The sequence below is a fragment of the Natrix helvetica genome (genome assembly GCF_964273705.1).
Source record: "Natrix helvetica genome assembly, chromosome: 5".
NCBI classification, from domain to species: domain Eukaryota; kingdom Metazoa; phylum Chordata; class Lepidosauria; order Squamata; family Natricidae; genus Natrix; species Natrix helvetica.
Window position 1 is genome coordinate 50188226 of NC_138551.1, and position 17303 is coordinate 50205528.

General features: G+C 40.7%; 1 protein-coding gene across 2 annotated transcripts in view; it reads left to right on the forward strand.

The window, feature by feature from the left end:
• KCNIP2 (potassium voltage-gated channel interacting protein 2) overlaps window positions 1-17303 on the forward strand; it is a gene marked incomplete at its 5' end in the record, with an annotated part of 62045 nt that overhangs the window by 39441 nt on the left and 5301 nt on the right. The window contains 4 exons of one of the 2 annotated variants that reach the window (XM_081953988.1): window positions 8791-8893; window positions 13919-14039; window positions 15637-15706; window positions 17176-17246. In XM_081953988.1, coding sequence (XP_081810114.1) covers window positions 8791-8893; window positions 13919-14039; window positions 15637-15706; window positions 17176-17246 — 365 coding nt within the window. Of the gene's footprint in view, window positions 1-8790; window positions 8894-13914; window positions 14040-15636; window positions 15707-17175; window positions 17247-17303 lie in introns of both variants that reach the window. The other variant, XM_081953989.1, reaches the window with a different exon arrangement.

Sequence of the window (17303 nt, forward strand, 5' to 3'; positions counted from 1 at the left end):
GTGCTGCTTTTGATAGGTTGGACTGTTTTATCCCTTTGTGTAAAGACAGATGCAAAACATGAGTTAAATAGTTCTGCTTTCTCCCTGTTGCTTGTCACCTTCTTGCCACTTTCTCCTAGCAATGGACCAATTGTTTCCTTAACTTTTTTCTTGTTTTTAACATGTTGGAAGAAGCTTTTTTTGTTAATTTTTACTTTTGTGGCAAGCCTTTCTTCATTGTGAGCCTTAGCTTTCCTCACTTCATCTTTACAGGCTCGGGCTATTTGCTGATATTCTGTCCTGAGAAGCACTCTGCTTTTCTTTACTGGAAATTAATTACCCATATACTTTGGGGTAGGTTAGACCAGTGGATCTCAACCTTCCTAATGCCGTGACCCTTTAATACAGCTCCTCATGTTGTGATGACCCCCAACCATAAGATTCTTTTATGTTTTCCATATTTTTTCAAAAATATGTGTTTTCCGATGGTCTTAGGAGACCCCTATGAAAGGGGTCGTTCGACTCCCAAAGGGGTCCCGACCCACAGGTTGAGAACCATTGGGTTTGACAATTGTTTTAATCTGGATTCCTATATTGAGCTATGGGGCTGGATCTGATAATCTAAATGACTTCTTTGAATCATATGATTCTGCCTGTCATTAGACAGAATAATGTCTCCTCATGGTTCAAATATTCTGTTGGGCAGGTAGAAGGATGGTGGCGTGATAGGGTTGTGTTTGTCATCCAGTTTAATCAGGTGCTTTATAGGATGTTTGAAACAAGCATCCATACTGAAACAAATGTCAGCTGCTAGTCTTCTGTTTATGAAATCAGTGTGGCATTTGGTCCACTACGAAAGTATGTTGTGTTAGTCCTGCTGAAAACAGCTTGAGATACTATTTATGATGCCATAAATATAGTCTACAACATCACTGTATTAGGAGTGATCAAAGCTTTATTCACTCCTAAATTTGGGAAGAATTGCTTTCTTCTGCATTCTTTTTCCCTGGTAAATATTAGCCTGATAAGTTTATCTGAGAGACTGAATCCCTAGTTGGTGAATTCTGTTGCTTCTCTTTTTACCAGAGTTAGAACAAAACTGTGCAGCATTTTCATTTCCACAGAAGATCTTTTGAGGAAGGAGAAGTGCCAGTCAAGACCCTTTCCAGATTTTGTGTTTGTGTTTTATTTAATTTATATATCGATGCTCCAGATTTCTATGTCCTATATGGACTTCCTTCTTCCCAACAAGGAAGCACATTGTTGGAGAGGCTTAGGGGACACTTGTGCAGGTCAGTCCCTGCAACTCCTGCCCAAACTGATTCTCATGTCTCCGGCACTCAAAACTGTCTCTACCTCTCTCCCCGTGTTATTTTTGACCATAAGAGTGTTCCTAAGCATTGCTGCATCATGCTCCCCAGTGAAATAAAACCCCCTAATGGCTTACAGACTTTAATGGATAGAATCCCTTCATCAGCCCACCACAATCAATCACCCTGTATCTGTGGTTGTGCCAAAGAGTGGGCTGTTTTTGATTTTTTTTCCCTGACTGCTGCCCAACAGAAAAAGGGACAAAATGAGGAAGGTGAGAGATGCTGAATCAGGAGACTGTTGGTGCAGCAAGGAAAAAAAAAGAGGAAAACAACCAATCATCTTCCTATACTACAAGTTTCCAAAGAGTTTTTTGTGTTAATCTGATGCATCTTAAAGCACCTTGAGAACTGATACATTTTTATAGCATAAGCTTTCATGGTTCCTGAGAGATAAACTGATGGAGAGGTGGGGAGTAAAAGAAAAAAACAAAGGAAAATAAAAAGAGAACAGAAAATTTAGTGATTTATCTATTGAGAATTATCATTCCCAAAACAATTGTTCAACAGTGCTTCTCAACCTTGGCAACTTGAAGTCTACTATGATGGGTGGACTTCAACTCCCATAATTCCCCAGCCAGCAAAACTGGCTGAGGAATTCTGGGAGTTGAAGTCCACACATCGTAAAGTTGCCAAGGTTGAGAAATACTGATACACAGTCTTGAATCAGTTAATTAACATATGCATGGTGGCAAGCAACAGTGCTAAAGATTAAGGTGATTAAGAAAAAGTTGTTAAACTCCTTAATAAATTGAGTTCAGCTACATAATGTGTCTAATGGGTCCCCCCCCCCCCCAATGAATGAACAACTTGAGGTCAGCAACAAGATATTCCGGCCTGGTAAAATGTTGTCTCATTTATATTTTTTGAAATTATCATTTCTGATGTCTGATTTCTTTCTGTTCATTATTTTAAATAGAACTTGAAAACTTTATACAGTGTAGTCCACAGTACTGACATGATATAATCATACTATCAGAAAATAATGGAAGTTGTATTTCACCTGGAGGACACTACTCTGGGAAAGAATACACCATAAACCTTTATCTTTAATGGAATCATTATAAGCTAAGGACACTTTATTATGATGCAGCAAAAACTTTTTCCAGATCTTCCCAATGTTTTTCTTTTCTCTACCAATCTATTAATACAGAGAGAAAATAGTACAATTGTCATTGCCTGATTATTGAACAACAGATATTTTCACTGCATTTTTTGACATTGGATGGAGATGAAGGAGGTCTAAGGTGTAATTACTAAAAGGCAGTTTAGCTTGTTAGTCATCGCTTATAATAGCTGCTGAAAAACTATACAGGTAATCCTTGATTTATGACTGTAATTGAGTCTGGAATTACAATCATAGGGAGTTGAAGTTATAAGTCAAGAAATCATTTGACTGGACCATTTTTTAAATTTTTGATGGTCATTAAGTGAATGGCATCATCATTAAGGCAGGGGTGTCCAAACTTGGGAACTTTAAGACTTGTGGACTTCAACTCCCAGAATTCCCCAGCTGGCTGCGGAATTCTGGGAGTTGAAGTCCACAAGTCTTAAAGTTCCCAAGTTTGGACACCCCTGCATTAAGCGAATGCCATGGTTGATAAATTAATCAATTTTCCCGAACGTGTTTTTTTTTTTTTGCCAGAAACTGAAAGTAAATTCCAGAAATCAGCAAAACACATTGCAAATCACATTCATTTGATCACAGGGCACTGCAGACAGTGGTAAAAGTACTCAGTTGCCAAGCAACCAGAATGCACCATGTGTGTTGGGGGGCATTCATAACTTAAAAATAGTTGTAACTAATTTTGGGGAGGTCTGTCATAACTTTAAATGGTTAAGTGACTGGTTATAAGTCGAGGACTACTTCGAGTTCTTTAATAGGCAAACTCTGAGTGTAAGCTAATCACACAGAAAACACTAACTTTACACAACTTCTGATAAAAGCTTTTTGTAAATAGATACAAAATGTTGTGTTTTAATAGTTTAGGAAGGCTTCACCACAAACCATGCCATGCAATGCCAGGGATTGATGCCAGGGTGTCTGGAGTGCTGTCCTTGGATCCCATTGCTCTGAAGGACATTGCCATCTTTGCTACTATCCACAAGCCTCAAACTGGCTAACTCATTGGTGGTCCAAAACCTGACATATTAATAGGAAAAAGAGTGGGACTATAGGGAAGATTGAAAATCTGGTGTTATTGATTGTGGCTCTTAAAATGCTGGCATCAATAATTCAGAAGTAAAATTGGCAGGAAACAGAGTAAGCGTGTGCCTAAGTGAGGATGTGACAAGAGTTGCAGGGAGAAAAGAAAAGATAAAAATTCCAACTACAAGAAGCTTCCACATAATCAAGTCTACAGTGGATACTAGACAAAAGTCCTGATTGAAATTGACGGGGTGATTCTGTGCAGTGAAAGAAGGGACTCAATTAGAGAGCCAGCTGTGGGATAAAAATATGAATAAAGGTGATAAGAAGCTACCATTAATCAGGGCATTATCTTCCCCCCTTTACACTTCCCAGCAACTTCCAAAACATGTTGGATCAGGAATGGGTACGCTGGCACATATCGACCACTTGCTGGAGAGGTCAGAGGAGGGGCTTCCAGGATCTGCCTTGTTTTTTAAATGCAGCTTTCTTGTTTGGGTTCATGTTCAACATAAATATTGATAGTAAGGTTGACTCAGCCTTCCATCCTTCCAAGGTGGGTAAAATGAGGACCCAGATTGTTGGGGGCAATGTGCTGACTCTGTAAACCGCTTAAAGAGGGCTGTACAAGCACTATGAAATGGTATATAAGTCTAAGTGCTATTGCTATATTAGGCACTATGAACCTTCTGAGAATAACTTGATCCATAGTGTGAAGCAGCTTCCTCTTGTAATGCCTGCGATGAAATCCAAATTATAAATTTAGTAAATTTTGGGATAGACTAAGCTTCTCTTTAAAAGAAAAGCACACACATTTATCAGAAACACCATTGTCAGGTAGTGTGGCATGCCTTTTTAGCCGTTTTGATGCTTCCTATTTGTTTCATGTCCACTCTTTGGAATCTATTTTCATGGAAAATGAATTCAAATATTAAAAAATACCTTTCTCATCTTGTTTTGAAAATGCAGCGTATAATTACTGAGAACTCACATACACTTCAAAGAGGAATTTTTACCCATATCAAAAAGCTGCCAAGCCCAGTTGCAAAGAGCCAAAGCAACAATGAGAACTTTACATAAGAAAATGAAAACTATACACATTCCAGGTTTGTTCTCATTTGCTTACTCTGAGATTTCAGTTTATTTTAATCTTATCAGCTTCTCGGCAGTATGTTTGTCTATCACACCTCGGATGAGATGAACAGTTTTGCAAGGGTTCATTTGGGGAACCCCTTGGTGCCACCTACTCTGTATAAGCTGATTGTTACAGCAGTATTAGATGTTTTGTAAGGGTATTGACCAATGTTAGTGATATAACATTTCTTTAGGAGTTAAAGTAATATTATACCTTTTTGCATTTTCCAGCAGTGTAAACATATATAGGCATAGTGCTTTTCACCAGCCATGAGTGGTGTGAAACAGAAGTAACATAACACTAGAATAAAAGTTAGCAAAGAAAAAAAATTAAATACAATTGTAACACAGACAGCAAGAGGCATGAATCCTCGTTTAGGTAGGAATGGGATAATGCACTATCATTAGTTTATATTTTCAGGGTTGAAGTCATAAGTGGAAGTTTAAGGGATGTATAAATGCTGTAGAAAAACTGGAGTAACTTAACCTCTTCTGTTCCATTGTTTGGTGCGATCTTCCTTTCTTTTTCTCTAATATGTTATTCGTATGCTTTATGTATTTTAACATGTTCATTTATAGTCATCAGAATAGCCTGTCATTTAAAAATATATTTAATATATAAATACAATATAAAAATAAGGGCAATGACAGAAGCAATAAAATAGCAGTATAACCCATAATGAAAAACAAACAATTAAAGCATTTGAGAATCATAGTGTCTTTATCTGGCATTAAAAATAGGTACTAAATTTAGTGTCAATCAATTATAGTCAATTGCTTGGATGCCATAATGAATCAACTGAATAACCTATAAGGTCACACCTACCATACAATATGTCTGAATGAAAATGACCAGCAGTTTTGGTACTAGAGTTTAGGGTACCACAGAGCAGGTTCCAGAATAGAAAATGCTCATCTCCTGAATCCCATCAAATATAACACCCTAAAAGACAAGGGCCCACAATAGGCTTCTGCTAGACCTGATGGGCTTGGCAGATGTAATCAGGAAGAGTGGTCCCTCAAATAACCTAACCTAACAACATGAAAGGCTTCAGCACCTTGCATTGGACCCAGAAGCAAACTGGGTACTAGTGCAGCTCACAGAGCAGAGGTATAACAAGTGCCATTCTAGGGCCACATGTAACTGCCTGCATCATAGCATTCTGTACCAGCTGAAGCTTCCAGTTACTCTTCAAAGGCAGCCCCATACAATTCCTTATCCAGGAGTTGACCAGAGCATAAGTAATCATAAGCAAAGCCTCCCAATCCAGACATGGGCACAACTGGGGCGCAACATGAAGTTGTGCAAAGGCCCTCCTAGTCATGACTGTCACCTTGTCTTCAAACAGGAGTCATGAGTTCAGGATGATCTTCAAGTAGACCCCCAAATTGTGCACTGGGTCAGTTTTGGGTATGCAACTCTACTCAGGAGGAAAGATGATATAGTCCCCAAATTGGTAGGTCCCAAACCCACAGCCACTCAATCTAGGCAGGGTTCCACTGAAGTCTTTTGTGCCTTATCCAGACTCCTGTCACCCCAGACATCAGGATATGACATCAACAGAATTTCTCACTTTGCCAGAGGCAGACATGTACAACTGAGTATCAATCAGGGAAATGATGATACTTCACCCCATGATGTTGGATGAGCTTATCCAGTGGTTTCCTATAAATATAAATAGGAATGGAGAGAGCAATGCTCTACAGCACCTCACACAGTAGGAGTCGAGAGCAGGCTCTCCCCAATCACCACTGATTGGTATTGACCCTGGAGAAAGGAGGAGAACCAGCACAATATTACAGTAAGTTTAATCCATTCCATTCTTTGAACATATTTTCTGGGGTAAATTACATTTTTAATGGCTGACCTCAGAGGGACTATAATAACTGTCCAGGAGGTCATATATCATTAATTAGTTAGAATTCTATCCATTTTTCACCCAAAGCTTAAGGCCGTTTACCTGGGAATTTCCCTTCGTTTTATTCACATCATAGCATTTGAGATACATAGGTTAAGCTAAGAGAAGAGGACTGGCTGAAAATCATCCTGTGAGTTTCCATAGCTAAGGATGGCCTTGAATCTGGGTCTCCTTGGTGCTAATTCACACTTTAGCCACTGTACTACAGTGGCTTTATCACTTTTATAAAGCAAATTCTACTTAGGAAGGAAACTCTTTTCACTATGTTCATTGAAAGTGATACGATTATGACTCGGAATGTAACAGATACTTACACAGCTGTGTTCCTTTTGAAGTTTTATAGTAAATTCTACATTTGGCATCCCAGCTTCCTTTAAGCTGGTGATTAGTTTTTGATATGATCCCATTCATAATATTTTTTTCATAAGATTACTTTTTAAGAAGGTGAACACAGAATTCAGGTTAGCTGAGAGTTTAAAGTCTATGCCATGAAGCAAGCAATCCTATAATAAGATATAGTAGCATGTATTAGAAACAGGATAATGCCTCCCTCCTACACACTAAATATAAAGGTAACATATCAAAACGGAAAATGATCCAAAGGTCCAATCATCAGAGCTAACATTTGGGGAGCATTACAGGAGACTAAACAAAGGATCAGAAATAGGGGAAAAAATGGCATGAAAGAACAGGCCAAAGTAAGAAGCTTCTGCTATTCAGGTTCTGTTATTCAGATTACTGCTAAGAAATGTGGTAGAAATATGTTCACAGCCCAGGATTAGCAAGGATAGACAGATAAAGACATGTGGTGGACTTCTGTTCAAGATAGCAAAAGGATAATTTAGCTCTTGTAGCCATTTCTGAACATTAAAGATATAGTAGCAAAACAAAAGCTCACTAAAGTCATCTCTTTAAGATGTCCCTACATAAGTTATTAAGCAACTTACAGGAACTCTAACCACGGAACGTGAAACTGGCAGATTCTTATGCAGTACTTTCTAGCTAGAAAATGCCGACCAGAATGAAGCTATATTTGTTTCTGGGCTGATTTATTATTTATTACCCATTTAGAGGTTATTTTCTGGGCAATTTGATCATAAAGCTGTGTGGTCATCAACTGTTGCAAATGCAGCTAAGCTTTCCAGGTGTGTGCTTATAAAAGGGTGACAAATGATGTATATACTCTGTGTAGGAATCATCTGCCTCTTTCTAGTTAATATCATGATAGAAATCAACCAGTTTAATATGTGCATTAGATCTTAACAAGGATAAAAATGTGTGCATGTGTGAAAGAGAGAGTGACTAGTTTTTAAAGTTATTTCAAGTGCAATTATTATTTGAAGTAGCTGCCAAGAGAGTAGATAATGAACTAATGAAAGCCAGGACAGCAAAAACAAATGAAACACAGTGCAAGTGGTTTCCTGTACCACTTCTTCTTTTGAAATGCATAATCAGTTGCTGCATTCTCAGTGTTTTTGTTCAAATTAATTACTATGTTCTTTTTTAATTTTTGTTTTAAATCTTCTTTACACCTGCTCCATTTGTATTCCTAACTGCCTTTTAGTATTCTCAGATGTAGAATTACATTTTAAAACTAAGACCTGCATCAGTATGGACATAAATGCAGTTTTATGCCTCCTTAATGTACAACACTATAAATGGCAGGAAGAAATGAATAAACAAACAAAAAGTCACCTTGCAATTGTTTAATTTTCATGGCTGAGCTGAGAATGTGGCAGGATTCAACTTAAATTTTTGTTAATTTTATTAACTATCTAGCAGTTATGCAGCACGGCATAACAGTATGTTTCCAAGTATCAATTCCTTGATTCCACAAAATCTGTTAGAATGTACTGCTCTTGGGATGCCTAGATATGAGGTTTTTTTCATGGTGTCACTGCATGCTCAGTAAGACTGTTTAAATTGTCACTTCTGAATACTACTGGGGGAAAAGAGGCTACATAAACATCTGTGCTCTTTTCCTTTCCCATCTTTTTACTGTACAATTTCCTACAATCCATTTTGATTGAGAGGAATGATTATTTGTTTTAAGTGAGTTTTGCGCTGTAACCGAGTTGGACCTTTTTTTTTTTTTTTTTTTTGCCGCACTGAGATTATGTATGTTTGTCTTCTCTGATTTATTCCATGTTTATTATGACTGACAGTTAGGGAATGATTGGGGTAGATAAACGATGCCGTGATGTGTTAATTCCTTGTGGCGATTGTCATTTTTTTGCAGGCAATCCATCTGGTCATGCTAAAAAAGCCCTGAAGCAGCGCCTCCTCAAGCTGCTCCCCTGCTGCCGCCAACCTAAATCCATCCCCTCAATCAGCGAAAGCAAGTGATACTTTGTGCCTCTTTATGTTCTCTGTGCTGTGACATTATAATATCCAGGAAGGGGGAGAAAGGATTCCCTCTGCATAGAATTGATATAAACCGTTAGATAGTTCTTTTCTTAAAACAAACTTTAGATCAAATATATATTGTAATAATAATGATTTGCTAATAATACCTAAGATACAAAATAGATACCCAAGGCTGATTTTCTGATTTGAGCCACTAATATTGTACCATTGCTTTGAGGTGGAATTGGGTCTTTGTTACCTGCTGCAGGTGCTTAATACAGTGTGCAGAACTATTATGGGCATCAAGGTTGTGTATTTAAGGTAATCCTAAACTACTGGCTTATTCTTGCTGTGAGATGGATCCTTTCCTTTGCCTATTTGTAAACCAAGCTTTGTAGACAGGTTTGTTGTGTTATTTATTAACATCAGGCCAGATACAAGTTAAGAATGTGCTTAACATCCACATTCAGCAGATTGCTCAACTCACTGCCAGTAATAAAAGTTATATGCTACTGTCAAAGCCTGGCCTATCCTTCCAGGATGTTTTGGTGATTTGTGCAAAGTTTAAATAGTCCAAATAATAAGAAATAAACTGTTTTTCTTTCCACTGTTTTCTGATTTTTAAACACTATTTTATCCTAGCTCATTTGACTCATTAGGGAGCTTTGCAATATATCTATTGTATATGTATTTATCTGCACTCACACATTTTCTTTCCATATATACTGCAAGTAATGTACTGAAGATTGTCTTAAACTGAGAATACAAGGGTTCTTTTGCAATTTTCAATAGCTTATTAAGTTCATTGTTGTGATGGACTAAATACCCTTGAGAATCTCTATGATTTACAGATGCCAATATGCATAGTGACTAAAGGATACTATGGTTGGGAGACCGTGGCCACTGGATACGGCCGGTCATTTGTCCCAACCCCCGCAATCTAGGTGGTCAGGACCTACAGAGCCGGGGCCTGAGACTGATGCTATGCAACGCCAGGTCCGTTGCCAATAAAGCCCCTCTCATTAACGACCTGGTCTCGGAGGGGGTGCCGGATCTGGCAGGGATAACGGAGACCTGGCTGGGCCACGAGGGAGGTCTCCCCCTCGTGGAAATGTGCCCGCCAGGCTACCGTGCATTTCATCAGCCACGGGCCCTGGGCAAGGGTGGCGGGGTAGCGGTTATCATAAGGGAAGGCCTTGAGCCGAGAGAGTCCACTGTGCCACAGATAACCGGTTGTGAGTCCCTATGCGTGAAGTGGGGCCCAGGGAGACAGTTGGGCTTGCTGATTGTATACTTGGCTCCTCGCTATGCATCAGCGGCCCTGCCCGAGCTCCTCGAGGTGATCGCCGAGATGACGGTTGAGACCCCCAGGCTGCTGGTCATGGGGGACTTTAACCTGCCATCGGTAGGGGAAACATCCGAGGCGGCTCGGGAGTTCATGGCCTCCATGACAGCCATGGACCTGACCCAAGTAATTCAGGGCCCCACACACGAGGGAGGTCACACACTGGACCTTATCTTTGTCTCTGGCCAGTGGAGGAGTGATCTGGGAGTAGGGGATTTAGTCATTACACCCCTGTCATGGTCAGATCACTCACTTCTCCGGCTCGACTTTCCAACTGCTACTCCCCATCGCGGGGAGGCGGAACCGGAATGTCCTAGATGGTTCCGCCCCAGGCACCTGATGGAACCTGATAGGTTCCAGACGGAGGTTGAGCCATTCCCTGTAGCCCTGACCCGCACCCGGATGGAGGACCTAGTGGCTGCATGGAATAGTGCGGCCACCGGGGCCTTGGACCGGGTTGCGCCTTTGCGGCCTCTCTTGCGGCATCGATCCACCCAGGCCCCTTGGTTTACCGAGGAGCTGGGGGTGATGAAGCGCCGCAAGAGACACCTAGAGAGCAGATGGAGATCGTCACGCTCTGAGTCTGACCGATCACAGGTGAGAGCCTATTTACGGACTTACCTTGTGGCATTAAGAGTGGCCAAACGTCAGTATTGCACCACTCTTATTGCGTCCGTAGACAACCGCCCTACCGCCCTGTTTAGGGTGACCCGCTCCCTCCTTTCACAGAGGTCGCGGGAAGCCCCTTTGCAGGGTAGAGCAGAGGAATTTGGGGAATATCTGCAGGACAAAATCGCTCAGATTCGCAGCGAGTGGGTCCCCTTTAGCGGTCTAGAAGGGACGTCGGAGGTGGGTCTTGAGGCGCCATCCTGGGAGGAGTTTGACTCTGTTACTTCCGACGATATGGACAGGTTACGTGGGCGACTGCGAGCCACCACATGTGTACTGGACCCGTGTCCCTCCTGGCTTATACTGGCATCCTGGGAGGTCACACGAGGCTGGCTCCAGGAGCTAGTCAACGCTTCTCTGAGAGAGGGGTTCTTGCCGGCCATCTTAAAAGAGGCGGTGGTGAGGCCCCTACTCAAGAAGCCTTCCCTGGACCCAGCTATGTTAGCTAACTATCGTCCCATCTCCAACCTTTGCTTCCTGGCGAAGGTTGTAGAGAGTGTGGTGGCGCAACAGTTCCCACGTCACTTGGAGGAAATTGATTATCTGGACCCACGCCAGTCCAGCTTCCGGCCTGGTCATAGCACGGAGACGGCTTTGGTCACGTTGGTGGATGATCTCTGGAGGGCCAGAGATGGGGGTTGTTCCTCCATCTTAGTCCTATTAGACCTCTCGGCGACTTTTGATACCATCGACCATGGTATCCTATTGCATCGTCTGGAGGGGTTGGGGGTGAGGGGCACCGTTTTGCGGTGGTTCTCCTCCTACCTCTCTGGCCGGCAGAGGTCGACCCTGAGGCCGCTCACCTGCGGGGTGCCGCAGGGGTCGGTCCTCTCGCCTCTCCTGTTCAACACATACATGAAGCCGCTGGGCGAGATCATTCGTGGGTTCGGGGTAGATTACCATCTCTACACTGATGACACTCAGCTGTACATCTCTACCCCGAACCACCCCAACGATGCCGTCGAAGTGATGTCCCGGTGTCTGGAAGCCGTACGGATCTGGATGGGAAGTAACAGACTCAAGCTCAACCCGTCCAAGATGGAGTGGCTGTGGCTACCGGCACCCCGGTTCAACCAGGTGCTCCCATCACTGGCCATTGGGGGCGAACAGCTGGCCCCCGTGGATCGGGTACGCAATTTGGGCATCCTCCTGGATACCCGGCTGTCAATGGATGACCATGTGACGGCCGTGGCAAGGGGGGCGTTTCACCAGGTTCGCCTGGTGCGCCAATTGCGTCCCCTATTGGACCGGAACGCCCTCTGCACAGTCACCCATGCGCATGTGACGTCGCGACTGGACTACTGTAATGCTCTCTACATGGGGCTCCCCTTGAGATGCACCCGAAGGCTGCAGTTGGTTCAGAATGCGGCCGCGCGGACAATTGTGGGAATCACTAGATACTCCCACGTAACACCTCTCCCGCGCGGGCTGCACTGGCTACCTGTGGCTTTTCGGGTGCATTTCAAGGTGTTGGTTATCATCTTTAAAGCGCTCCATGGCACAGGACCTAGGTATTTGCGGGATCGTATCCTGCCCCATACATCCCTTCGGCCAATCCGCTCTCAGAGAGGGACTCCTCCGGGTGCCGTCCACTAGGCAGTGCCAGCGGGCGACGCCCAGGAGTAGGACCTTCTCTGTGATGGGCCCGACCCTCTGGAATGACCTCCCCTCTGATATCAGAACCACCACCGATCTCCGCTCCTTCCGTAAGAAGCTTAAAACCCACCTGTTCAAGTTAGCCGGCCTGGCCTAATCCCAGTTTAGTCCCTCAAGTCTGCATTTTTAAATTTTTAGGGGTTAGTTTTAGGTTGATTTTTAACTTTTATTATCTTGTACAGCTGTTAGGTTTAATTCGATTTTAAGGGTATTTAAGGGTATTTATTTTTGTATCTGGTTTTTAATGAGATGCCTGTGCACCGCCCCGAGTCCCTTCGGGGAGAGGGGGCGGTCTATAAATCTTGAAAATAAATAAATAAATAAATAAATAAATAAATAAATAAATAAATAAATAAATAAGCATTAGAGTTCCACAGCTTCAGATTTCTATTTACATATTTGTATTTCAGCCTAGAAAACTGGTGAAGAGAGACAAATATAGTAATGCTTGTATGTTGCGCCTCTAACATTTATTCTCTTGGCTATCATGAATTAGTTTATGGTTTTAATTGCCTTGCAACTAATAAATGATCTATCAGCATTTTAACAAAAAGTCTGAATGTTTTTAATGCCTGAAACTTTCTACCGTTTGTCTTAGGCAAGACATTTCATTGGTTTTTTTTTGCATTAAATCACTAAGAGACTGTTGAGTTTGATCTTAGTGCAGAGTTGGATAATGCAGGAATATCTTTCAGATGCAACAGCTCTTGGAGTATCCAAGGCATATTTGTAGCTTTGCTGCCTGCTATAAATATTTATCCCACTTGTTTGTAGACTTATATGCCTTAGATAGTCTAAAAATATTCCATGTTTTTAATGTGTTTTCTCATCTAATTGAATGTAAATCCCCGAAGTTCTTATTGTACAGGGAAGTGGCAAGCATATATTATTTATTTCTTATTCTCATGGATGACAGGGTCAGCTATAGCCTCCAGTTGCTATATAAACCCGTTCTGAAATTTATTTTCCCCATTTTGATTCCTTTTAATAATAATAAACAGGAGAACTTGGTTGATACAGCTCTATTATGAATAGACTAGAAGTCTTCCTCTAGCCGAGGGTGTGATCACTGGGGCTCTGACTTTCTGACTGTGCCTCTATTTTAAGACTGTATCTACAGAGGTTCTGTAGCATGCATATATATTTGAAGTATGTTCTTCTCTTAGAAAATTAAAAAGAGGCATTTAGTCTTACGTTCAGTCAAATATAATGAGCCCTTCTCTGTCAGTGTGAGGATTGGGGGAAAAACCCAGTATCTTCAAGGTGAAAGAAGATAGAGTTATGGAAGGGAGGAAGGGACTGAGGTTGTGTCTTACTATACTTCTGAGGTTCTTCTTTTTCCTGCAGACAGCATAGAGGATGAGCTTGAGCTCTCCACAGTTTGTCATCGGCCTGAGGGTCTGGAACAACTACAAGAACAAACTAAGTTCAGCCGCAAAGAGCTACAAGTCTTATACCGAGGCTTCAAGAATGTAAGTTGAGAAGACTCTTCCCTTTCTAGCTGCCATTTCCTTCTGGTTTGATTGCTTTCTTTTCTCTTGTTTCTTTATTAAATGAGCAACTGTAATTATTTATTTACTATGAACCCGTTATTATAACATTGGTAGATTTTTTTATTTACATCCTAAAAACGTTAACAATTCTGCAAACCTTTTTTTTTGCAATAAGATATTTTATCTGTATTATTTAACAATACCACAGTCTCCATACTTCTGTCTTTATTCGGACTCCCAAGAAATCTATCTTCCCCTCTTTCTGAAGGTCAAACTGCATTCAGCTACTCTCTGTTTTACTTTACCCCCACTCCCCTACCCCATTATCATCAACATTTGGAGACCTAAAGATGATCATAGTACGCAGGTGCAGAAGGATTATTTTTCTATTTGTAACATCTCCTTTTCCCTCTTCAGTTTAAAGTAACATAAAAAAACCAGCCTCCATTGTTGTCAATTTTGTTTAGATATTTTTCAGAACATGAAGGATGGATTTTACAAAGGGAGTGGCAGCTGAAGGAGGCAGCATAAACCTCCTTGTTGATTTTAGTCAATATAATGCACAGCAGTATAAAGAGAAAAAAAACTGAAGCCTGCTATTTATTTATCCCATTAAGTTGCTTGAAGACATTATGGAATAGCATAAAATTATACAATTGTTATACAAATGGCTTTGTACTATTTTTGTATTATTTTTTTCACATAAAGCTGCAGTTACACCGCTTTCCTTTGAAATATCTAGTTCCATGTAATTCAGTGATCTCCTTTTCTTAATTTCTTCTGTGGTATTCTCAAAAGTCTTCTGCAGTTCCAAAACCATACATATTCTTTCTATCCTACCTATTCAATGTCCAACTTTTGCTTTCATAGAGTATCACAGGGAAAACCTGTTTCCACACAATTCTGAATTTTGTAGGTATAAACATATTACAGCCTCTAAATGTTTATTTCAAGCCTTCATTGCAATCCTACCAAGTTTGAGAGCCAGCTTGCTGTTGTGATTGAGACATCAGTCTAAAATACCGGCAGAATCTGAGTTTTAATCCCACTTTAGGCATGAAGCTAGCTGGGTGACTGAGACAGTTATCCTCTCTCAACTCTAAGGCGGCAGCAATGGCAAAATTCTGAATCTGGCCAAGAAAACTGCAAGGATTTGTCCAGGTAGCCATTGGGTGTCAAAACTGACTCAAAGGCACAAAACAAACAAACAAGCAAATATCAAATCTTCATGGTTATCCTACCAAATGCTAGTCTGCAGCATATTTCTTCACTGCTGGGTCCTTTGCTGTTTATAGATGATCCTGAAATATAGCAGCTATCCACCACTTCAACAACTTCATTGGTTGCTGGTTGCTACACTTGTGACCCTTAGTTTGACCTTCCCATTTGTTCTCTGCCAACACCCTAGGAGATAACTAATATCCAAATTCTTCAAAAGGAGGGAATTCCTCTTTCTGTTATTGTTTGATGGAGAAACTAAAATCAGTTTCTCACAGATTACACTGCATGCCACATCTGGGATATTGTAGGTTAGCAATTCCAACTGGTGAACAATGTACACTTTTCCATTTGCTAGGAATGCCCTAGTGGGATCGTTAATGAAGAGAGCTTCAAACAGATCTACTCACAATTCTTCCCACAGGGAGGTAAGTCCTTCATCAAAAGAGCTAATATTTTGGAAAAGTTGCAAAGCTGGGAAGGAGAGTAAACTGGCAGTTATTGGAAATAAAAGAGAATGAGAGACTTTACATCCTCAGTTGTAGCTTCCTTATCTTCATTGCCATATATCCCTAGAATCATCCTCTGTCTCCCTCACAGGACAAACACAAAGTCAAAAATGTGAATACTTTTCATTGGATCATATATCAAAGGAATAGTGACTGTTGTCAAGTCAACTGTGGCACTTTTAAATACGGCCACTTTCTTTGCCTGATTTTAAATGGACATTTTCCTTATTTAAAAGATATACTTAGTTGTTCAACTCATATAATCATGACTTCGGATAGGGTATATCACATACAAACCAAACAAGCAACAATTACAGGCTAGAAACCATACAGAATTATATATTATCTATAAACAATGTATCAAATAACATCAGGTTAGTGGCAACCAAACACACTCCACCTCCAGAAGACAGGTTCATTAATCATCCTGACTCAATAATTGGGACAGAAAGCAGGTTTTAAAAGCTTCCTGGGAGGCCAACTGTTTGGGCCATTTTAATCTCAGAGGGAGATGATCATTTCTAGGGGCAGACAATGCCACAGAACAGGCACAACTTCTAGATCCCAATAGATAACACTGCCTCAGGGAAAGGGTCTGGAGCTTGGTCGACATGTGAAAGTGGGTGGGATGGGCATAAATGTTCAAAATCCAGTGATCCTGAAAATAACCTGGCCATGGGCTTTGTTTTGAAATCAACTTCATTGCTATGTATCACAGAACAATTCTGTAAAAGTGATACACTAAAGGTTTGCCATAGTTAGATGTTTTATTCACTTCTAACTTTCCTTTAATTAAAAGAAATTTAGTATGCCAGTTCTAACCTGGCATAACTATTGATCCATATTTAAAAAATGAGGGGCTTGAGGTGCAAAATTATTCTTGGAATACTGTATTCTCAGTTCTAATGGTGTATAACCAGAGTAGCAATGAAATTTTCAGCCACTGCTTTGGGAGCCTTCTAGTGGTGCCCTTATACTCTTTCTATAGGTGTCCTTTCTGGCATGAAAAAGATAGTACACTATATTGCGTGGCTCTCTCAATTAGTTTCACAGAAAGTGAAATAGCAGGGTGCTACATTGGTTGCTGATACACTTTTAATAGTACCGTTTCACTGTTGCTCACTTGTTGCTAAAACTATTCTTAATTTGATATGTATTTGTATTAATACATTCCCTTGTGAATACAAAAGAGGAGGATAAATGTTGAAATAACTATATCTTTTGTAACTAAGAGTGAGAGATCATCATGTTATGGCATCTATAATTTCAAAAAAATTGCAGCTTAGCTATTTTCTCTAATAGTTTCCTAATAACCAAGTGATTCAATAAAATCAGCTAAAATATGCATACACTGTAGTTCTTACTATCTTTGACATATCTGTGTTTAGATTCTAGTACATACGCAACTTTTCTTTTCAACGCATTTGATACTGACCATGATGGCTCCGTCAGTTTTGAGGTAAGATTCCCTATACTTATTTATTTATATGTAAGCCCCTATAAAATTATCCGGGCA